Source organism: Wyeomyia smithii, chromosome 3, assembly GCF_029784165.1.
Source record: "Wyeomyia smithii strain HCP4-BCI-WySm-NY-G18 chromosome 3, ASM2978416v1, whole genome shotgun sequence".
NCBI classification, from domain to species: Eukaryota; Metazoa; Arthropoda; class Insecta; order Diptera; family Culicidae; genus Wyeomyia; species Wyeomyia smithii.
Window position 1 is genome coordinate 135,136,753 of NC_073696.1, and position 24,807 is coordinate 135,161,559.

Genomic DNA, 24,807 nt, shown 5'->3' on the forward strand with positions numbered 1-24,807 from the left:
TTTAAAAGATTATCTTACTGATCGAACTCTACAGGTTGTCTATCAGAGTTCAAAATCTGATAGATTTCCTGTCAGAGCAGGTGTACCTCAAGGTTCAGTCTTGGATCCAGTCCTGTACAACATATTCACTTCAGATCTTCCTGATTTGCCTCCAGGATGCACAAAGTCATTGTTCTGCGATGACACAAGCGTTTCCGTAAAAGGAAAAAGTCTTCGTGTCATATGCAGTCGATTGCAGAAAAGTTTAGATATTTTTTCTTCCTACTTGCAAGAGTGGAAAATCTCCCCCAATGCTTCTAAAACTCAAATGATAATTTTTCCGCATAAGCCTAGGGCTTCTTTCCTCAAGCCAAACAATAATCACGTTGTCAAGATGAATGGGGTTATTTTAAGTTGGTCTGACAAGGTTAAGTAATTGGGACTAATTTATGATAGAAAACTTATTTTTAGAGAGCACATTGAGAGTATACAAGCCAAGTGCATCAAATATACGAGATGTTTATGTCCTCTTATTAACAGAAATTCTAAACTTTGTAAAGAAGAAACATTTGATTTACAAACAAATTTTTAGACCAGCAATGCTTTATGCTGTTCAACAAGGAAGAAAACGCTCCAAAGGATTCAGAATAAAATTCTGAAAATGATTTTGAAGCGTCCTCCTTGGTTTGGTACACTCGAATTACATAGACTTACTGGTGTTGAACCATTAGAAGCTATGTCAAATAAAATTAATAACAATTTTCGACAAAAATCGTTGCAATCCTCAATTGCTACGATAAGCTCTCTTTATAGCCAATAAGTTAGCAATTAAGTGAGTTGTAAGTTTACTTCCCCTTTTCTGACAAGTAGGTTTAAATCCCTACGAATGATAAGTCCTAATTGCGAAAGCAAACAAATCCTAACAATTAAAATTACAAATTTCTAACAGTGTTGAGAAGTCACCATTTGTGATTGGACACACATACTCATTATTTACTAATATTTATCATAAATACTTAAGCTACTAACAAATCCCACCCTTAAAAAAAAAGTATTGTTTGTTCGAGCGAGCAAAAATAACGGACCTATTTTCGAATGCTTCCTTTGCTCTATAGAAATTTAAGAATGCGAAATTTTCTGCGCCTCTCATTTCGTTTTATGTGACGTCTTTTATAATGTATTTGACTCATTTGACTCCATTGTAACAAGTGTTATTTTAAAAAATAAGCTTAAGCGAATATAATACATAATTTATCAGCATTAGCTTCGAATTTCTGTCAGAGCTAAGTTAAGTAGTTTCATGTTTCATCTGTAATAATAGTAGGTTGTATTGACTTAATTTGAAGCATGTTAATACTCGATCAAAGGATGGTGGGATTTTTACGCGCATTTGGGTGCCTCGCAAGGAATTTCTCAAATGGACTTTTCCCCATCCTCCTCTCCCTAAATTTCATTAAGACCATAAAGGTCAGATATAATTCAATAAATACTAATATAGGGTAGGGAACATATTCTAAGCAGCTTTAGGAACCGCCTGTTTATTCAGACGAAATACTCGAAATGTGTTGGGTGAAACTCAAACAGTAGTATATCAATCTGTTCGTTATCGTTTTCTCTGTCAGAACTTGCTTTCAGATTGTAAAACTAAGTTAGCAAACTTTAACAATCATCAATCAAAGTTACCAATCGAGGGACACTATTCCAATCATCCTGAACCTATTTTAAGCAGTTTCCATCTGTTTTGCAGGCGTTTTTTTTTCAGCACCCGAAGTGGCTCCTGAATGGCTGCTATATAGGTCGATTTGTTTCAATTGCAATTGTTCACAGATTGCTTTGTGATTAACGGTATTTTCTATATCCGTAAGACAGCTAGACAACCAAAGTTTTCGTTTCCATCATTGAAATTGTCGATATTGATCAAAATGCAGGAGTTTGAGGCCTGTTTTCTTCGACTGATTAAAATAGGCGCTACTGCTTAAGCCGTTCCCTACTCTACTACGTTTTACTGGAGTGCTATCGCAAAAAAGGAGCAATGCGAGTAGTATTTGCAGCAAAAAAAAAAAATACTTTCGCTATGAAATGCTATGCATTTGCCGCACTCCATCAAAGCTAACACGTCATAGTTAAGAGTGTATGTGTGAATCGTGTATCGACACACTTTGAGTTAGCGAACCTATACATTAGAGAAATGACAAGACACTCACCGTTAAGGCAACTGTCAACATCAAAACGGATAACGGCAATGCAAAATTATACAGATCGCCCGTTTTGATGTTGACAGCTGCCTTAACGGTGAGTGTCTCGGCGTCTCTCTGGTGTATAGGCTGACTACTTTGAGTCTAGAATACTTGTCCATTAACGTACCCTGATCGCACACGACGTTTTTCTCACTTACGTGAGTCCCGTAATAGGACTTTATTCACTTCATTCATAAGAATTGTGGCTTGTTTCCCATGCAATAACTCGATATGTTCACGAGGGTGGGACAAAAAATAAATTCTAGCTCCCATGCACACTACAGCAGCATGCTGTAGCAGTGTTGCTGGAGAAATTCAATGGTGAGCCGTTCGTCAGACATTCAATCAGTTTGGAGTGAATAACTTTTTCTGCAAGCATTGCAAATTCCTACAAACATCATGTATCGATATATTTTTAGGAGCCAACTGGACATCCCTAGAGAATAAGTTTTGAAAAAGTGAATTTTCCCATATAAAATCGTATGGAAACTACAAAAATCGGGCACAAAAATATAGTCCTACCGATCTATCTGAAAAGTTACACGGTTGTTATAGGACCCATAAGGAACACGGAAAGTGCATGGGAGCGAAAAAATAACACCATCGCTTTTTTCCCATATAACCGTGTCCCAGTCTAATGTTCACGTTTCGTGACGTTAATTTGACAGAAAATGTAACTGTCAAATTGTCGCAAACGCAGCCGTAACTAAACACAATAAAAAGCGAGTAGAGTTAATGGCGTAACATGAATCAATAAAAGATTATTAGACATGAAGAATAAACGGTTCGTTTAAATAACACTAAATTTGAATTCATTAAAGAGATATTTTTATTCAAGGAGTAAATGTAGTAATGAAGAAAGAAAATTCAATTGACTGAAAATATGATAGTAGAAACTACGAAAAATATAGTTCAGCAGGTGGTACTATCATATTTTCAACTAATTTAATTTTCTATCTCCATGACTACATTTACTCCTTGAACAAAAAATTGAAAATAGCATGACTTTGCTTAGAGTCAAAAAAAGGAAAGTAGGTATTAAAGAGATATATCGAGGCTAAAAACAAATCCTGAATCATACCTTCATATCTTAAGAAAGCAGCAATAGGTATCTCAGCTCTACCGTTCTTTATAATACATTATTTAGTTCAATTTGGGTCAGTACGAAGTTGGCCAAAAGAGCAATTTTTCTTAACTTTCGTCGGCCAGTGTAATTGCACTTATGGTCCAATATTGACCACCTTGGAATTAGTCAGAGTACCCTACATACCTGTACAGCAACTGCATATGCCATTTATGCATTGGCAACCATTCGTCAACGAACCTCCTTGTGGGTTAGTTGATAATGATGGTATCTGCTTCGATAGCGATCTTCCTCTTGTATTGCTCATTTCTGTAAAGATAAATAACAAAATGCCATCGTGTTAGTGAAATAACTTTAATATCAAGCATCATAGTAGAATGGAATCAAATATTGACAAATATCACAATTTATTTTTACAAAAAATCGAATACCGCTTAAATTGTCTACAGATACATGTTTCGATTATTACTTGTAACCAACCATCATCTCATAAACATTACACAATGAAAAATTGAACGGCCGATCGATGAACACGTATGTGAATGTATATTACGTAACGCGTGGCGAGCGGAAAATTAAAGTAATTGGGGTGTTTAGCTATTCACATATTTTTGATTTTTATATATCTAAAAGCTAAACGAGGTTAATTTTCTGAGCAAAACGTGATTTTTTTTGAAATTTTATATCACTGTCTTTCGATTTTTAAATGGAGAATAAAAATCGCTCCAAATCGATACAATGACAGTTGGTACAAAAGCGAACTGTCATTGTAGCGATTTCAAATAGATTTCGAGCAGTTTCAATTCGTAATTTAAAAAATTAAAGGGCGATAGAAAATTTTTGAAAATCACGTTTTGCCTTAAAAATACAGCTCCTTCATATGATATAAAAAACTGATATAGTTAGTATAGATAGTTATCTAAGACCAATAGCAATGATAAACTGCGTACTCACTACAGCAGTTTTTGATAAAATTTCTCGACAAAAGAAATATAGGGTAGGGAACGGCTTAAGCAGTAGCGCCTATTTTAATCAGTCGAAGAAAACAGGCCTCAAACTCCTGCATTTTGATCAATATCGAAAATTTCAATGATGGAAACGAAAACTTTGATTGTCTAGCTGTCTTACAAATATAAGAATTACCGTTAATCACAAAGAAAGCTGTGAACAATTGCAATTGAAACAAATCGACCTATATTGCAGCCATTCAGGAGCCACTTCAGGTGCTGAAAAAAACGCCTGCAAAACAGATGGAAACTGCTTAAAATAGGTTCAGGGTGATTGGAATAGTGTCCCTCGATTGGTAACTTTGATTGATGATTGTTAAAGTTTGCTAACTAAGTTTTACAATCTGAAAACAAGTTCTGACAGAGGAAACGATAGAGAACAGATTGATATACTACTGTTTGAGTTTCACCCAACACATTTCGAGTATTTCGTCTGAATACACAGGCGGTTCGTAAAGCTGCTTAGAATATGTTCTCTACCCTATTACCTGACAATATTGTTGGCTTTAGAAAGCGTAGATCAACAGTGACGAGTGCCATATTTGTTTTAAATAAAATAACGAAAATCAAACGCAAAAGAGGATAGCAGCAATCATCTTCCTGGATTTGCCCAATGCATACATCACGGTGAATACAAGAACAATGGAAGCAATACTGCAAAAATATTATACACCACGTTTTTTTTAATAGGAGGGTTTGTTAGTAGCTTAAGTATTATGATAAATATTAGTTAATAATGAGTATGTGTGTCCAATCACGAATGGTGACTTCTCAACACTGTTAGAAATTTGTAATTTTAATTGTTGGGATTTGTTTACTTTCGCAATTAGGACTTATCATTCGTAGGGATTTAAACCTACTTGTCAGAAAGGGGAAGTAAACTTACAACTAACTTAATTGCTAACTTATTGGCTATAAGGTGAAACGGGACGTGGTCGCGATCAACTCGAATTTCGCAATCTAATTTTTTCTTGATTTATGCAGACTACGTACATGAAACTTTGATCAATTGTTTTCACAACTGTTGCATGCCTGAAGTAGCAATTTGAGTGCTGTTTATTAGGTGGAAGCCGAATTTTTTGCGCTCAAACTACAAAAGTAAAAAGAACTCTAAACTCAAAATTGTTTAGGAAAAGGCCACAATCCCGTTTCACCATAAAGAGAGCTTATCGTAGCAATTGAGGATTGCAACGATTTTTGTCGAAAATTGTTAATAATTTTATTTGACAAAGCTTCTAATGGTTCAACACCAGTAAGTCTATGTAATTCGAGTGTACCAAACCAAGGAGGACGCTTCAAAATCATTTCCAGAATTTTATTCTGAATCCTTTGGAGCGTTTTCTTCCTTGTTGAACAGCAACTTGAACAGATCGGTACAGTAAAAGCATTGCTGGTCTAAAAATTTGTTTGTAAATCAAAAGTTTGTTCATTAAACAAAGTTTAGAATTCCTGTTGATGAGAGGATATAAACACCTCGTATATTTGATGCACTCGGCTTGTATACTTCCAATGTGCTCTTTGAAAATAAGTTTTATGATAATATTAGTAAATAATGAATTTGTGTGGCCAATCACAAATGGTGATTTCTCAACACCGTTAGAAATTAGAATTTTAATTATTAGGATTTGTTAGCTCTCGCAATTAGGATGTAAATGTAAATCGAGTAAATCGAGTGTACCAAACCAAGGAGTACGTTTGAAAATCATTTTCAGAATTTTATTCTGAATTCTTTGAAGCGTTTTCTTCTTTGTTAAACAACAACTTGACCAAATCGGTACAGCATAAAGCATTTCTGGTCTAGAAATTTGTTTATAAATTAGAAGTTTATTTTTTAAACAAAGTTCAGCATTCCTGTTAATAAGAGGATATAAACATCTCGTAAATTTGATGCACTTTGCTTGTATACTCTCGATGTGTTTTTTGATAATAAGTTTTTATCCGTTGTATTGTGCCGTGTCAAATAAATGTTGTGCGAACAAAAAAAAACGTTTTTTATCGTAAATTAGTCCCAAGTACTTAACCTTGTCTGACCAACTTAACCCCACTTTTCTTGACAACATGATTATTGTTTGGCTTGAGAAAAGAAGCCCTAGTTTTATGAGGAAAAATTATCAATTGAGCTTTAGAAGCATTGGGAGAGATTTTCCACTTTTGCAAGTAGGAAGAGAAAATATCTAAACTTTTCTGCAATCGGCTGCATATGACACGAAGACTTTTTCCTTTTACGGAAATGCTTGTGTTATCGGAGAACAATAGCTTTGTGCATCCTGGAGGTAAATCAGGAGGATCAGAAGTAAATGTGTTGAACAGGACTGGACCTATGACTGAACCTTGCGGCACACCTGCTCTGACGGGAAATCTATCAGATTTTGGAATCTGATAGACAACATGCAGAGATCGATCAATTAGATTAAGTTTTTTAGTTTAAAATAGTTTATTTGACACGGCACGATACATTTTCTGTTTTACTGAGCCAAATACAATTCGTATTATTGCTACGTTAGCAGGAAAAAGAGGGAGACGCTTTTCTTATTTCTCGCGGCCGACTACGAGCTAGTGAGGATTCAAGGTGAGAGGAGAGGAAATACAATTTTGACTCAAAACTATTGGTTTTTCAACTGGTAGAGCAATAATATTCTTGTTTGTTGCTGGTGTTGGTGTTGGTCTTCAGCATAGTATATCTGTATTCGTAATCTGACAAATAGACAAGAGAATTTCAAATTTTAATTTAGAAAATCTATACCGAGCGTCTTAGCAGAGTGAGTAAGACTGTATGTCACAGTCGAAATATATATTTGCGCGGACTGAATTTCAATATTTATTTCCAAGAAAAAAAATTTTCTAGTAGAGTATAAAGGAAACCGATAACTATTTCTTTGATTTCTCAAATTTTAATGTCAGAATTTTTCGGAAAGCAGTATAGCTGTGTCATGTACTGCAGATCACCGCTTCCCAGAATGTCTCTAACGGTTGTTTTCCTCTGGCCCCGAAGGGAATCTATAAGCTCGGACCTAACACCACAGAATTCGGTACAGTCCCTTTGCCCCGGCGAAAGCCAAATTGAGTATCTGAAAGTAAACCGTTTGTTTCGACCCATTTGCCTAACCGTAAGAGGATTATTTTCTCCATCAATTTCCGGAGGCAAGAGAGCATCGCAATCGGCCTATGAGAATTGTGATCAGAAGCAGATTTCCGGGTTTTTCGATAAGCAATGACTTTTACCTCCCTCCAGTCGTGCGGAACAATGTTTAGCTCAAGAAACTTGTTGAACAAGCTCAACAAGCGTCTTTTTGCAGAATCGAGTAGATTCTTCAACAATTTGAATTTGATTCTATCCAACCATGAAAGGAGAGCCATTCCGTATTTGCTAAAAACGCGCCGCGAAAGGTCTTCTGTTCCGGTACAGAGTCCGGACAGACCTTTTTGGCAAAATCGAGTATCCAGCGACCTGAATACTCCTCACTCTCATTCGAAACGTTACGATTCCGCATACGTCTGCTGGTATCCCAAAGAGTGCTCATCGCTGTTACCCTCGACAACGCGTTTACAAACCGCCGTCAGTATCCGCGTATTTTTTCTTTCATCAAGCACTTCATCTGCCTGTCCAGTACCTCGTACCTTCGAAGCAGGTTAACGATACCGTACTTTCGGTAGTCCTTATACGCTGAGGACCTTCGCGCGTACAGTTCAGAGCACTCTTTGTCCCACCACTTGGTGGGAGGACACCGTCTAATTGTTACCCCGGGCATCGGTTTCGTCTGAGCTTGAGTCGCAGCGTCGATGATCAAGCCAGAAAGGAACGCTTATTCTTCCTCCGAAGGAAGTTCCTCGTGAGACTCGATGGATTCCGTTATAATCGTCTCATAAGACTTCCAATCAATATATCGACTAAGGTCGTATGAAATATTGATTGGGTCCGGGGAAGTTGAACCATTAGCAATTGAGATAACGATTGGTAAGTGATCACTACCGTGGGGATCTTTCCACCGGCAATCCAACGCTAGTGATGTCGAGCAAAGGGATAGGTCGAGCACGCTTTCACGTGCTGGAGGATTAGGTACACGTGTCGCTTCCCCAGTATTCAAAAGTGTCGTGTTGAAGTCGTCGATTAAATTAAAGAAGATCGGTTGTCGTCGTACAGCGACCCCCATAGCGAACAGTGAGAATTAAAATCTCCCAATATCAAAAAAGGCGCAGGAAGCAACTCTGTTATATCAGTAAGCTGCCTCTGTTCAATCGGCGCGGATGGAGAAATATATAGTGAAATAAGGCATAGGTCTTTTCCTGAGAGGGAGAAACGAATACTACACTCAAAACAGAGATCACGCACATGCGTCGTTTTCTGATAGCGTGTAACTATCTTCTTGGTGTAACGCATGCATGACTCAAACGAAGTTTTTAGTAACATCAGGTATTCGCGTTGACGGTGTTGCTGATATTTGTTTGGTTTTTGCGTGCCAAAAAGAAGGAAGGAAATATTTTTGCTTTTGTCGTCACGCACATTTTGACAATTACACATGAGAGCTCACATAAGTGCGAACAGCCTTTAAAATCTTTTTCAACGCGAATAATGTGCAAATTTTACAGACTATTTTTTCGAGCCTGTTTTTTTTTTCAATTTGCCGATGTATAAAAGTTTTTTCAGAGTTTTGAGTTCGACCGTAGTGAAGTACACTGAAGTCGCTTTTTACGCGGGGGATACGTGCCGCGTAAAAAAAAACAGCGTTAATTCTGCATTCCGAGTGAAGGGAAACCGAAATCCACGCAAAAAATACCGCGTAAATTCCGGAATCCGCGTAAAAAAAACGCGTAAATTCCGGAATCCGCGTAAAAAAACGCGTAAATTCCGGAATCCGCGTAAAAAAAGCCGCGTAAAAGCGACTAAGGTCTAAGGTATGTTCGAAAATGTAACCAACGCCCTAAATCCAGAGAAGCGCAAGTTTAATAATCGAAGTACGCTAGCATGATTATTACTTAAAGCTTATGAAATTTATTATTTTACGTAAAAACAAACCAAAATATTTTGTGAAACGACAATGCATGCAAAACCTGTTTGCGATGAATATATTTTCGAGCAACTGAAAGGTATCAGTTATACGAATACTCATCGCAAAAAAAGACTTTTTTCCTTGGTTTAAATTGACAGTCGATGACAGCTCATTCTTGTTCATTTTGACACTTACACAGCTTCGTATCCGTTTCTCCCTCCCAGGTCTTTTCCATTCATATTCGACTTCAATATTCGAGATCGTGGAGAGGTCGATTCAGAAAAAAGAATAGCACTTTTTGATCCGTGTGAGTCTCGATTTCGACTGATTATGTTAAAATCGTGGAAATTGAGTTGATCGTTTGATTTGAGAAAAGTTTCACAGAGCGCAAACGCGTCACAATTGTGTGTATTTATCAAATAAGAAAATAGATCGGATTTGGGGATGATACTTCTGCAATTCCACTGTAATACAGTGATAAAATTCCTAATCTCTTTCGCCGTATTAGTCATCGAAAGATATGAGAGCTAAAATGAGGGGCTGAGTTGCTGTTAGTTGCTTAAAAATGTTTTCACTGTAGGAAGAAGGGCAAGAATATTTTAAACAGGATCTGATATGTGGAATGTTTCAAATATCCAGTCCACAACATCAGAAACAATTCTTCTCCTCCTAGATCCTTCTGGAATGGCATAAGAACACCCTTAGACGGGATCGTCAGATGTACCCTCAGCAGTCTCCTCCAGCTGAACCAGCATGAGGGGCTTACCAGCGGTTGGTGGTTGGATTTCCTTCGGCAGCGTCTGCACATAATGTGCACTCTCGTACCCCGCTGATATTTGTAATATTTGTGATACACCCCTGTGATAAATAAAAAGTTATTGGAAGATGGTCAAAATCAAAATCAGCATGTGTGATCAATTCAATACATACATGACTTTGATCTGTTAGTACCAAATCGATTGTTGATGGATTTCATGCAGAAGAAAAACATGTAGGACTATTCGAAGACAAAATAGAGTAGTATCCTGAGGAACAATCATTGATTAAAATTTTGCCATTGGAAATACTTAGAGAATTATTCCATGATCGATGTTTAGCGTTGTTCATTGGAATGGTAGATACGCTGCCGCAATAAATAAAATTCCCAGTTCAGTTTGAACTTCAATTCCTTAAGTTTCAATAACTTCCGTCTCAAGATGGGGAAGAGCACGATGTTTGATTCGGCGTTGGATAACAATTGCTACTCCACCGTCAGAACCCTGAATTCTATAATATCTAGGAACCACGTAATTGGGATCATGTTTTAATTTAATGTTAGGCTTCAAAAATGTTTCACTAATAATTGCAATGTGCATATTATTTACTGTTAAAAAAATTAAAACGCTCATTCTCATTGGTTTTCAATTAGAGAGCATTCCAATTTAAAATTTTTATTGATTTATTTAAAAATTTTAAATTCGAAACAATTTTAATTGTAAAATTTGTTCCAATTTGAATTGCTTCAAACATAGAATTTGCCTGCAACATGGCGTTCATAAGATCGAACATTGTGTGTTGCAGAAAAGAAAGTTTACCTGCCGTAGCAGGCCCCAGGCAATTGACATTAGAAAAAATATTTTCGGTAGAAATATTAGCTGGGGTAATCTTTTTTTTTATTTTCTACCGTCTTTTGTAGACCCCCTCATTAACAGTCATTTTCGAACTACCAACATTAGACGAAATAATGTTCGAACTACCTGTTATCTGTGCATACGTTGAACGGGTATGCAAAGGAGTGGAAAATTTGGGCGGTACCACTGGTACGCTTTAAGAATTTTGTTTTGAAGTTTGTTTTGATTGGGAAATTGAATTTTCTTGCCATAACAATGGCTAAACGGACAGGGCGTTCGTAAAAATTTGACATATGGCTGCCTTTACAATTGGCACACATGTGTCCCTTTTTGTGAGAGTTTCCACAATGACGACATTCTTGGCCCATGTTACAGAAATTAGATCTATGACCATATCTTTGGCAAGTACGGCATTGGGTGATATGCTTTTCACCTCCGACAAACTTCCTTTAATTTCCCCTTTTCACCCGCACGCTATATAAAGCATGTGCTTTTTCAAAAAAAATTAGGTTGTTAACCGCACTGCGGTTAAAATAAATTAAATAGTTTACAAGGGAAACTCCAGTTCTCTGGCTGTTTTCACCTCGTGATTTTTGTTTCATAAGAATTACTGGGATATTTATTTATTTATTTGTTTATTTATTTATTTATTTATAATTTATGTAACTCAAGGAATCTTCCTTATTTATTTGTTACACAATGGAAAAAGTTTAATTTTATATCTGTATATAACTACAAGTTTCTGTATCGAGATTACATTACATTTTACAATTTACTTTACTATTTCATTGCATGCGATCAAGCTCCCCAAGTAAACCCTTTCGGAAGCTAACTACATTTTCAGTTGATTTTAAAGATGTAGATAAACTATTCGAGTAAACAATAATGCCTCTCACAAATATTGATTGTCCATAGTAGGCGGATGAATGTATCAGCACCACCAAACTCATTGTTCTAGTATTACTCGTAAACTGGAGTTTGGTAAATAAGTAATGTGGTTTCCTAGATTTAATAATTTTGTTAATGTAAATGCACGTTCTATAACAATAGAATTTATCAAATCGACACCCTATGAGCGATTCGTGGTAAGGTGACATACTAGAATACCTATTCAGATTGTACACATATCTGACACATGAGTTTAATGCAACCCTTAACCTGTTAAGTGAAGCGGATGAGACATTTGTGTACATAAATTGTCCATATGTGAAATGTGGAAGAATCAGCGACTTGAACAATTTTATTTTCGTAGTTCTGTCCAGCCTTGCTGCCTTGCTGCCTTGCTACCATATTCAGACGCTTCAAAGTGCCGTAAATTCTGCCACATTGAGAATTTATATACGAATCCCAAGTCGAATTTGAGGTGAATATTACACCGAGATTTTCTAATTTATTGAAATACTCGACAATCTGACCATCAAAAATCAATTTAGGTGGAGTAAGTGAATTTTTATGTTTACTAATAAACATCGCTTTGGTTTTAGAAGGGTTAACCAAGAGTAGATTGCTTTTAGATCATCGAAGAACCTTTTCTAGATCATGATTGATTTTACGGGCCATATCTTCTATATGGATATTACTAGCGACACCTAAATAAAATTGGACATCATCGGCAAATATGTGAATGGCACAAAACTCCAGAGATGATGGCAAATCATTTATAAATAGAGAAAAGAGTAACGGGCCCAACACCGAACCTTGTGGAACTGCTGATTCAATTGCACTGAATAAAGACAAAGTATTATTGTGAACAACAGTCTGAAATCGTCCATTCAGGTAAGATCTAATTAGGTTAGCAGCGCTCTGACTAAAATTGAATTATGATATTAATTTGTTGACCAGTTTACAATGAGATACACGATCAAATGCCTTAGCAAAGTCGATAAGCAATAAAACAGCTACTCCTCTTTTGTCGATAACGCTAGCTATATCATCATGCACCTTGGTCAAAGCAGTATTCGTACTATGCTCACTGCGAAAACCAGATTGAAGTGGATGTAGCAAGCTGTTTTCGTTAGCAAAAATGGGTTATTTGACGTTGAACTAGTTTTTCAAAGGTTTTTGAAGTAGCACACAATATACTTATAGGGCGCAGATTAGTGATGGAAGCACTGTTTCCCCTCTTTTTGATTAAAACTATTTTTGGTCTTTTCCAGGCGCGCGGATATACTGAGGTTTTAAAAATAGTATTAAATAAATGTACATAAATAGGCAAAGCTAAGGGCAAGATGATTTTCATAAACTTTAGTGGTAGATTGTTTAAGCCAACCGCATTTGATTTGATCTCGAATATTGCATTAACTATTTCGTAATCGTACACTTCATGAAATTGGAATCCGTCGGAATTTGAAGAGAATTGAGCTGAAGAAGTGTCGGATGTATAGTTGGAAATGAAATATGCGTTTATATCATTAGAATTAAAACTATCTTCAGTAGACAACGAAGCATGTTTCCCAACTCCCAGATTTTTAATATTTTTCCACAGATGACTACTTGGCAGATTTGTATCAAACAACCATTTATCACATTCAACTTTAGTCTTAAAGATCATTGAGTTTACTTTATTTCTAAGTCGCTTATAAGAGGCTTTATCGTCCTCATTCTTAGAAAGCTTCCAAACTCTATATGCTACGTCTCTATCGATCATTGCTCAATTGCAACATTAAACCAATAGTTCCTCTTTTTCCGTGCAGATTTTGCAAATGATAATTCATAAAATCAAGCATTAAGTCCGAATCACTCATACTAAAAAATAATTCTCAATTAACACTGTGAAAATCATTACTCAGTTTAACAGGATCGAAATTGACGTAGTCACGGTAATCGAAAGTATCGTTTGACAGAGTTAGAGCATATTTTAAGGAGCAAAAAATCATATCATGATTGTAAATACCGGGCATTCATAGTTGATCAAATTTAGCAACCATATCTGGGGAGTCTGTAACAAGCAGATCGAGTAAGGAACAACCAGATCTGTGAAAAAATGTAGGCTCGGAATTGACACATATATACGATGTTGCAGCAAATAGTTCACTCAAATTGCGGGAACGACTTGACAGCTTCAATAAATCTGTGTTAAAATCACCAATGAAACCTAAATTAATCCACCGAGCGGTTAGACTCAGCCTTTCTCATTCAAACTTATTATTTGTAAAATTGATTTATATGAATGCTTAAATCCAATAAAGGTATATTCACTCTTTAGGTTCTAAAATATTGATGTTGTAATTAAAGTATAAAATATGAAATTTGACGTAATGTTAGTGCTTAAGAAATAGCGAAATAAAAGAAATGACTCTTAATTTCGAACAATTTAATCACGAGCGATTCCGGGAACGTAAATAGTACGATACCACATTTGAACCATGTTGAGGCCAAATATATTGATCAAAGCAGGTATAGTGTTGAATAGTCTTTGAATTTCTTTTTTTTTCACAACTTTTGAACAGCAGTTTAAATTGTTATGAAGTTTGTTATTTGTAAGTTTGAAAGATGACTCGTTTGTATGCCACTAGTTATGTTCAACTAAGTCGTGTAATACTTGAGATAATAGACTTTCGTTGTTTTAACAATTTAATACATAACGGTTGCTTAAGTTTGATTACAATCAAATGAAGAGGGAACGCATAGGGCAGCCAAATTTTGAAACCACGTGTTCAATCATAACCCATCAGTTAACGCTTAACTAGCCCGTTCATCTGATATCAATATTGTTCAAATCGGTTGTGTAGTCTCTGAGATAGTGATTTTCACATTTCGATACGTTACAGACGGAGTTATAGTCCGATTACAGCAAAATTCAATCGGGTGTTATGAGGCAGCTAGACCTTTCATTTGACACTAATCTTGTGGAAATCGGTTCAACCATCTCTGAGAAAAGTGAGTGAGTCCAAGTAGTCTTCGAAATATGTTTCTTTTCATAACTGGATTTCACAGTTTTAAACATAAAAGGCAAAGTAATAATCCGATTGCAAAACAAATCAATAGGGTCTTATGGGGCAATAAGACCTTCCATATGACACTGATTTTATGAAAATCGGTCCAGCCATCTCTGAAAAACATGAGTGAGATTAAATAGTCTCCAGAACACGTTTCTTTCCATAACTTCTAAACCACAAGTTCAATCTTCATAAAATTCTAAATTTAAAAGTTTTTTAGGTAGCCCGTTTATTTGAAACCAATTTTGTTCAAATCGGTTGTGTAGTTTCTGAGATATTGATGTTTCGTGATTTTTACGTTTTGATACATAACCTCTAAACTACACGCAAAAGTTGGATGGTGCGAAACCAGTACATAATTGTGCGTTCTTAGCGCAATTGTTGATGTAATTCGGAACCAGTACAATGATTGCGTGTTGGGCATAACGCAATTAATGCTCTAGCGTTTCTTGAATGTATTTGGCAGCTCCAAACTACTACACCCAAACAGTTTCAACTGGTATCAAGCAACATTGCAAAGCGAGCGAGAAGCAAAACCTTTCTCCTCCTTTCTGCTTGAGGACGAGACATATGCTACGCTTTTCAAGTCTTTTGCACACACGCTTTCGAGATACGTTTTCTTCTTCATGCATTCCTCTGAATAGCAGCAAGAACGCAACGACAGTATGAGTGAGAGACTAACAACACTGGTATCAAGTATGTACAGCACGGTTGTCTCGCTCATTTCGTGAAGCAACGAGATGTCGCCTTTCGCGTCGCATAGTCTTGTCGCACATACATGGAAATTCTACAAGCGAGAGGAAATTTCGCTCGTCGCTTGAGAAAAAAGCGCGTGCAGTCACTAATACACTCGACGTGAGAAATAAAGTGTCGGTGTATGATACATATTCTGATTTCATTTTATGTCAATGTATTCGCAGTACAACTGTTGCGTTATGCATTTCACACATTTATTGTGCGATTTCTGTGCAACATTTGTGCGAATCGGGAAGACACAATGATTGTACAAGACTTCAACTTTTGCGTGTAGAAATCAGATTACAATAAAATTCAATAGGGTCTTATAAGGCAACTAGACCTTTCATTTGCAATTAATTTCTTTGAAATCGGTTCAGCCATCTCTGAGAAAATCGAGTAAGATTGGGAGAGCGTTACACACACATACACACACATACACACATATATACAGAAAATGCTCAGCTCGTCGAACTGAGTCGAGTGATTTACGACATTTGGCCCTTTTGAGCACTTTTATAGCTTTAGTTTTTACAGTGATTGCTATACCTTTCTAGGAGAAAGGCAATAGGAGAAAGGCAAAAAGTGAAATGATAGAAATGACTTTTTATTTCAACTTCAATCCTGAGCAAGGCCGCAAACATTGAAATAGTACAATATCGTAGCTATAGTTTTGAACAGTCTACGGGTTACGTTTCTTTCTATAACTTGAAAAACCGTTAATGGTTGAATAATTTTTGAAGTAGAATACTTCTCTCAGGAAGTTGGCTACATAGGGATGTAAAATGAAAATCTAAAACCGAAAAAAGTGAAAAATATGTCCAATTTCAAATGCTAATAAATCGGTTAGTATTCGATGGATTTCCTTCGTTCTGGCAACAATAGATTGGAAAATCTTCTAAGATTCTTCCCAAATGCAGATAATTGTAATGTTATTATTCAAACTATTGTACTATTGAAAGTAGTCAAGCCTTGTCAAAACAAAAAATTCGGCCTCTGATTGGTCGTTATATGATTGCTTCCCAAGCACGGTCGACATAATCATAGACCTTGCCATTTCAATTGTGCAATTTGGCCTATATAAGAGCCTGTTTCACTCGAAGCCGCTCATTATAATTCTAGACTGCAACAGGAGCAGTCATCCCTTAGCAGCAGCAGTGGATACAGCAGCAGTAGCAATGCAGCGGATAACGGCCACAGCTGTGGTATGGCAACGGATAGCGGCGGAGCGCGTCTCAGCCAGCATCGATAACAGGACCAGGTGATGCAGGGCAGCGGATACCTATGGCAACGGAAGCTTCCACTACTGTGACAACGGGGATAGCGCAGCGGTTGACGTTGGTCTCATCATCAATATAAGCAGGGCCAGCTGATGCAGTGTGGCATTTTAGTGAAATGTTGTCTCTGAGCGATAGCAGGCACACCAGCAAATGCATCCAATGGAAAGAACGTTCTGGAAAACTTTTCAGTGTTTATTTTCCCCCAAGGAATACTTTATTCGCACTGTCAGTGATAACGCAAAGATGTAATCGGCATCTTATCAAACATTGAATTAAACAACAAATTGTCTTTTTCAGGATGAAATAAAAACCTAATTGAAGAGTTAATATTTTCTCTTGAATCAATTTACACTTTCAAGAAATTTGGAACAGATATATATTTGGCTTCATCTCCGTGTCTCAGAACGTACTGAATTATCTTTTCCTTCAGTCATGAGCACAACATCCGAAAAGCTCTCATTATCAGCATAAAAAATAATTTTTCGCATAATTAAAATTCAAAAATTATCAAGTTCAAATGATGACAAGCAATTATATTATTGAGAATGGTCAATCCTTGTTTGAGCGCAAAATTCGACTGATCTGATTAGTCGTTAATATGATTGTTTCCCAAGCACGGTCGACAGAATCATAGACCTTGCCATTTTAAATTTGCTATTTGTCTGCATAAGAGTAAGAATGGGAATTATCGACTAAAATGGTTATCGATAGTTATCGATAATTCCCTACTACTATCGATAGGTTTTTCATCCCTATTTAAGAGCCTGTTTCAGTCGAAGCCACTCATAATAGTTCTAGACAGCGACAACGGCAGTCTTCCCTTAGCAGCAGCAGTACCAGTGCAGTGGATACCAGGCAGATAGCGGCTACAGCTGTGGCATTGCAATGGATAGTGCACTAGTTGCAGCCTATTTCAGCATCGATAGCAGCTGGGACAGCGGATACCAATAGCAGCGTATAGCGGCCAAAACATTGGCATGGCTATGGATAGCGATAGCAGCTGATCCAGTGAGGCACTTTAGTGAAATGAAGTCTCTGTGCGATAGCGGGCACTAGCAAATGCATTCAATGAAAAGTTGACTCATTTTGACAACACATGAGCCGTCTAGTTTTGAGTGTTGAACCAGCATTTCACTGTTTATTTTATCACAAGAAATACTTTATTCGCACTGCCAGTGATAACGCCAAGATGTGATCGGTATCTTATCCGATATTGAATTGAACAACAAATTAAAAAATGACTGACACGCAAGCAGCCGGGTTTTCTTTCTTGTAAAAGTATTCTACTTCATCCTTGCGGTCGTGCCTTTGCACACAACCCTCCTGTGATTTTTTATTATGAACCATAGCTAGATAAAATGTTCAGCAAAAATATGTAATTCAGTTTCGCTAATAATTTTGTAGAAGGTATAAAATATGTAGAAAATGCAGTAAAAAGGTTATATTTAAAATTATGATTTGAGTGAACTTTGCATATAAAACTTTTTATATCTTTTTTAACATAAAAGATAGAAATCCAACACCTTCGACAAAGTTGCTAGTAAAACCATTTACCACAACTTTTTCGAAGACACTAGCTATCTATCTAACTGTCCTGAAAAAATAAATTTTCCATATCACTTCTAGGTGAATTAATCATTAAATCGTACATTCTAAAAGAAGCACAATAAAATACATAGAAACTTTTCCAAATAAAGTATACAGTCATACCTCGATATAAGGCAACCTCGATATAACGTAACTCGATATAAGAGCAATTCTCGCTGAAACTAGGCCACTAGGTGCACAAGGTCTTTCAAATTTGATATAAATGCACATAGTTATTGGAAATAGAGAAAAAATGATAATGCCATTTTTGTTTGATCGATTTTGTTGACCCCTTGGTCACCAAGGGGCGAAACAGTTTTCAGAAAAGTTGAAATTTTAGCAATTCCTAATGTATTATTTGAGCTGTATCTCTAAAATTCGTTATGTAAAGTACAACAAGTAGCACTTTTTTGTAAAGATTATATCAGAAAAATGCAATTTTGACTGTGTTTGCAACTACCGATTTTCGATCTGAGACCAGCATTGGAGAGCTGAGAAAAAATGCTATAAGATGCAAAAAAAAAAATTTGGTGAGCATCTGTGTTAACCCATCAGTTGAAGCTATTTTCCAAGCTGATTTTCAAAATATTCATCGTACATCGCGCGATCAACGTAGTAACCTGTCTACTGAGACCAAGTGGATGCACATGTTATGTCCATATATGTCCATATATCATAATCGATTGATGCTACAACTAGTACGCCACTACTGTTTTTTTAAGTTTAGTGAGAATAATGAGTACAACACTAGCATGTGTGATACTAACAAAGCGATAGGTTTTTTATTGCTGAGCAGTTCCACAAAAAATGTCCCAGTTTTAATATATCATTTAAATCGTCATTTTTAATTTGGCTGAAACTCTGCATAGACGTTTCTATAGGTAAAAAATGTCATTTTATGCTATTGGTTTAATTTTTTGGAGCACGACTCATTTTTGAGAAGCTACTGAAAATGCTATTTTGGGAAGGTATTGATGATTACAAATATTTTTAGGGCCATAACGGTTTGTTTGATCGGTATGACGTCTTTGACAAAGTTGTAGATAATTCTTTTGTCTCTCCGAAAAAAATATACACTCTATAATATTTTTTGGTTGCATTGTTTCAGTAATTTTTTGTAGTTTTTATAAAAAAATAGATTTAAAAAAAATTAGCTTTTTAGATAGATATCGGCTCTATAATCGTCAGATTTTACCTATGATCGCCCGGGGGGTAAATGATTTCCTAGAGCGATAAATTTTTGCATGATGGTTTTTCATAATGCAGATTATCTTCCTGCGAAAGATTAATTAGTAGTTAGTAGAAGATCTATGTCTTCATTGCCCCCCCCCCCCGGGCGATTATAGCTAAAACCTGACGATAAATTTACATTTTTCTCTTACCTTTTTTTCAATAAAAAAAATCATTTTTAAGTGTATATTTTTTCGGAGAGACAAAAATATTAACTACAACTTTATAAAAGACGTCATACCGATCAAACAAACCGTTTTGGTCCTGAAAATATTTGTAATCATCAATACCTTCCCAAAATAGCATTTTTCGATAGCTTCTCAAAAATGATTCGTGTTGCAAAATATTAAACCATTAGCACAGAATGGCATCTTTTGCCTATAGAAACGTCTATGCAGAGTTTCAGCCAAATTAAAAATGATTTCACAGTTTTAAACATAAAAGGCAAAGTAATAATCCGATTGCAAAACAAATCAATAGGGTCTTATGGGGCAATAAGACCTTCCATATGACACTGATTTTATGAAAATCGGTCCAGCCATCTCTGAAAAACATGAGTGAGATTAAATAGTCTCCAGAACACGTTTCTTTCCATAACTTCTAAACCACAAGTTCAATCTTCATAAAATTCTAAAGTTAAAAGTTTTTTAGGTAGCCCGTTTATTTGAAACCAATTTTGTTCAAATCGGTTGTGTAGTTTCTGAGATATTGATGTTTCGTGATTTTTACGTTTTGATACATAACCTCTAAACTACACGCAAAAGTTGGATGGTGCGAAACCAGTACATAATTGTGCGTTCTTAGCGCAATTGTTGATGTAATTCGGAACCAGTACAATGATTGCGTGTTGGGCATAACGCAATTAATGCTCTAGCGTTTCTTGAATGTATTTGGCAGCTCCAAACTACTACACCCAAACAGTTTCAACTGGTATCAAGCAACATTGCAAAGCGAGCGAGAAGCAAAACCTTTCTCCTCCTTTCTGCTTGAGGACGAGACATATGCTACGCTTTTCAAGTCTTTTGCACACACGCTTTCGAGATACGTTTTCTTCTTCATGCATTCCTCTGAATAGCAGCAAGAACGCACCGACAGTATGAGTGAGAGACTAACAACACTGGTATCAAGTATGTACAGCACGGATGTCTCGCTCATTTCGTGAAGCAACGAGATATCGCCTTTCGCGTCGCATAGTCTTGTCGCACATACATGGAAATTCTACAAGCGAGAGGAAATTTCGCTCGTCGCTTGAGAAAAAAGCGCGTGCAGTCACTAATACACTCGACGTGAGAAATAAAGTGTCGGTGTATGATACATATTCTGATTTCATTTTATGTCAATGTATTCGCAGTACAACTGTTGCGTTATGCGTTTCACATATTTATTGTGCGATTTCTGAGCAACATTTGTGCGAATCGGGAAGACACAATGATTGTACAAGACTTCAACTTTTGCGTGTAGAAATCAGATTGCAATAAAATTCAATAGGGTCTTATAAGGTAACTAGACCTTTCATTTGCAATTAATTTCTTTGAAATCGGTTCAGCCATCTCTGAGAAAATCGAGTAAGATTGGGAGAGCGTTACACACACATACACACACATACACACATATATACAGAAAATGCTCAGCTCGTCGAACTGAGTCGAGTGATTTACGACATTTGGCCCTTTTGAGCACTTTTATAGCTTTAGTTTTTACAGTGATTGCTATACCTTTCTAGGAGAAAGGCAATAGGAGAAAGGCAAAAAGTGAAATGATAGAAATGACTTTTTATTTCAACTTCAATCCTGAGCAAGGCCGCAAACATTGAAATAGTACAATATCGTAGCTATAGTTTTGAACAGTCTACGGGTTACGTTTCTTTCTATAACTTGAAAAACCGTTAATGGTTGAATAATTTTTTTATTATGAACCATAGCTAGATAAAATGTTCAGCAAAAATATGTAATTCAGTTTCGCTAATAATTTTGTAGAAGGTATAAAATATGTAGAAAATGCAGTAAAAAGGTTATATTTAAAATTATGATTTGAGTGAACTTTGCATATAAAACTTTTTATATCTTTTTTAACATAAAAGATAGAAATCCAACACCTTCGACAAAGTTGCTAGTAAAACCATTTACCACAACTTTTTCGAAGACACTAGCTATCTATCTAACTGTCCTGGAAAAATAAATTTTCCATATCACTTCTAGGTGAATTAATCATTAAATCGTACATTCTAAAAGAAGCACAATAAAATACATAGAAACTTTTCCAAATAAAGTATACAGTCATACCTCGATATAAGGCAACCTCGATATAACGTAACTCGATATAAGAGCAATTCTCGCTGAAACTAGGCCACTAGGTGCACAAGGTCTTTCAAATTTGATATAAATGCACATAGTTATTGGAAATAGAGAAAAAATGATAATGCCATTTTTGTTTGATCGATTTTGTTGACCCCTTGGTCACCAAGGGGCGAAACAGTTTTCAGAAAAGTTGAAATTTTAGCAATTCCTAATGTATTATTTGAGCTGTATCTCTAAAATTCGTTATGTAAAGTACAACAAGTAGCACTTTTTTGTAAAGAGGAATGATAGGGCTTTCATTTGAAGTGATCAGAATTTAGGCCGCCATCTTGAATTTGGCCACCATCTTGGATTATATCAGAAAAATGCAATTTTGACTGTGTTTGCAACTACCGATTTTCGATCTGAGACCAGCATTGGAGAGCTGAGAAAAAATGCTATAAGATGCAAGAAAAAAATTTGGTGAGCATCTGTGTTAACCCATCAGTTGAAGCTATTTTCCAAGCTGATTTTCAAAATATTCATCGTACATCGCGCGATCAACGTAGTAACCTGTCTACTGAGACCAAGTGGATGCACATGTTATGTCCATATATGTCCATATATCATAATCGATTGATGCTACAACTAGTACGCCACTACTGTTTTTTTAAGTTTAGTGAGAATAATGAGTACAACACTAGCATGTGTGATACTAACAAAGCGATAGGTTTTTTATTACTGAGCAGTTCCACAAAAAATGTCCCAGTTTTAATATATCATTTAAATCGTCATTTTTAATTTGGCTGAAACTCTGCATAGACGTTTCTATAGGTAAAAAATGTCATTTTATGCTATTGGTTTAATTTTTTGGAGCACGACTCATTTTTGAGAAGCTACTGAAAATGCTATTTTGGGAAGGTATTGATGATTACAAATATTTTTAGGGCCATAACGGTTTGTTTGATCGGTATGACGTCTTTGACAAAGTTGTAGATAATTCTTTTGTCTCTCCGAAAAAAATATACACTCTATAATATTTTTTTGGTTGCATTGTTTCAGTAATTTTTTGTAGTTTTTATAAAAAAATAGATTTAAAAAAAATTAGCTTTTTAGATAGATATCGGCTCTATAATCGTCAGATTTTACCTATGATCGCCCGGGGGGTTAATGATTTCCTAGAGCGATGAATTTTTGCATGATGGTTTTTCATAATGCAGATTTTCTTCCTGCGAAAGATTAATTAGTAGTTAGTAGAAGATCTATGTCTTCATTGCCCCCCCCCCGGGCGATAATAGCTAAAACCTGACGATAAATTTACATTTTTCTCTTACCTTTTTTTCAATAAAAAAAATCATTTTTAAGTGTATATTTTTTCGGAGAGACAAAAATATTAACTACAACTTTATAGAAGACGTCATACCGATCAAACAAACCGTTTTGGTCCTGAAAATATTTGTAATCATCAATACCTTCCCAAAATAGCATTTTTCGATAGCTTCTCAAAAATGAGTCGTGTTGCAAAATATTAAACCATTAGCACAGAATGGCATCTTTTGCCTATAGAAACGTCTATGCAGAGTTTTAGCCAAATTAAAAATGACAATTTAAATGAAATATTAAAACTGGGACATTTTTTGTGGAACTGCTCAGTAATAAAAAACCTATCGCTTTGTTAGTATCACACATGCTAGTGTTGTACTCATTATTCTCAAAAAAAGCAAAGCCTTGGTGCTACATTCCGATTCGGAACTCGACCTTCTGTTTATTATACACAGACTTCGCAGCCAACTGTTAAGTGTACAGGACAATTGCGGGGCCAGCGCTACGATCCTACTGACACTAACAGTCTCTCCCGTGCCGAGGCTCGAATCTACGACTACTGGCTTGTTAGGCCAGCATCGTACCTCGAGACCAGTTAGGAGGGTAATTATTCTCACTAAACTTAAAAAAACAGTAGTGGCGTACTAGTTGTAGCATCAATCGATTATGATATATGGACATATATGGACATAACATGTGCCTCCACTTGGTCTCAGTAGACAGGTTACTACGTTAGTCGCGCGATGTACGATGAATATTTTGAAACTCAGCTTGGAAAATAGCTTCAATTGATGGGTTAACACAGATGCTCACCAAATTTTTTTCTTGCATCTTATAGCATTTTTTCTCAGCTTTCCAATGCTGGTCTCAGATTGAAAATCGGTAGTTGCGAACACGGTCAAAATTGCATTTTTCTGATATAATCCAAGATGACGGCCAAATTCAAGATGGCGGCCTAAATTCTGATCACTTCAAATGAAAGCCTTATCATTCCTCTTTACAGAAAAGTGCTACTTGTTGTACTTTACATAACGAATTTTAGAGATACAGCTCAAATAATACATTAAGAATTGCTAAAATTTCAACTTTTCAGAAAACTGTTTCGCCCTTGGTGACCAAGAGGTCAACAAATTCGATCAAACAAAAATGGCATTATCATTTTTTCTCTATTTCTAATAACTATGTGCATTTATATCAAATTTGAAAGACCTTGTGCACCTAGTGGCCTAGTTTCAGCGAGAATTGCTCATAACGTAACTTTTACCTCGATATAACGTAACTTTCACCTCGATATAACGTAACTTTGAAAATGTATTGAAATTGAAAATAAATGATACAGCAACTGTTTTCGGGGTATAAATTGCTTCAAAAAAATGTTTGCAGTAAGTTTTAAAATTAATGAAACTAATGCGAAAATTGTCCTAAATGGGCATAAGAAAGGTTTAAAAATACTAACAGGTGATGGAAAATAGGTTTTCACGCATCCTTCAGTAATAATTCACAGTCTTTCATCAATTAGAAAAAAAAAATTTC

At 36.0% G+C, this 24,807-nt stretch overlaps 1 protein-coding gene across 1 annotated transcript in view; it reads right to left on the reverse strand.

Annotated features, from left to right (window-relative positions):
• Positions 1–24,807, reverse strand: part of LOC129732085 (uncharacterized) — a 47,515-nt gene that overhangs the window by 14,872 nt on the left and 7,836 nt on the right. The window contains exon 2 of the mRNA XM_055692591.1: positions 3,487–3,609. Within this exon, the coding sequence (XP_055548566.1) occupies positions 3,487–3,609 (123 nt within the window). The remainder of the gene's footprint in view (positions 1–3,486; positions 3,610–24,807) is intronic.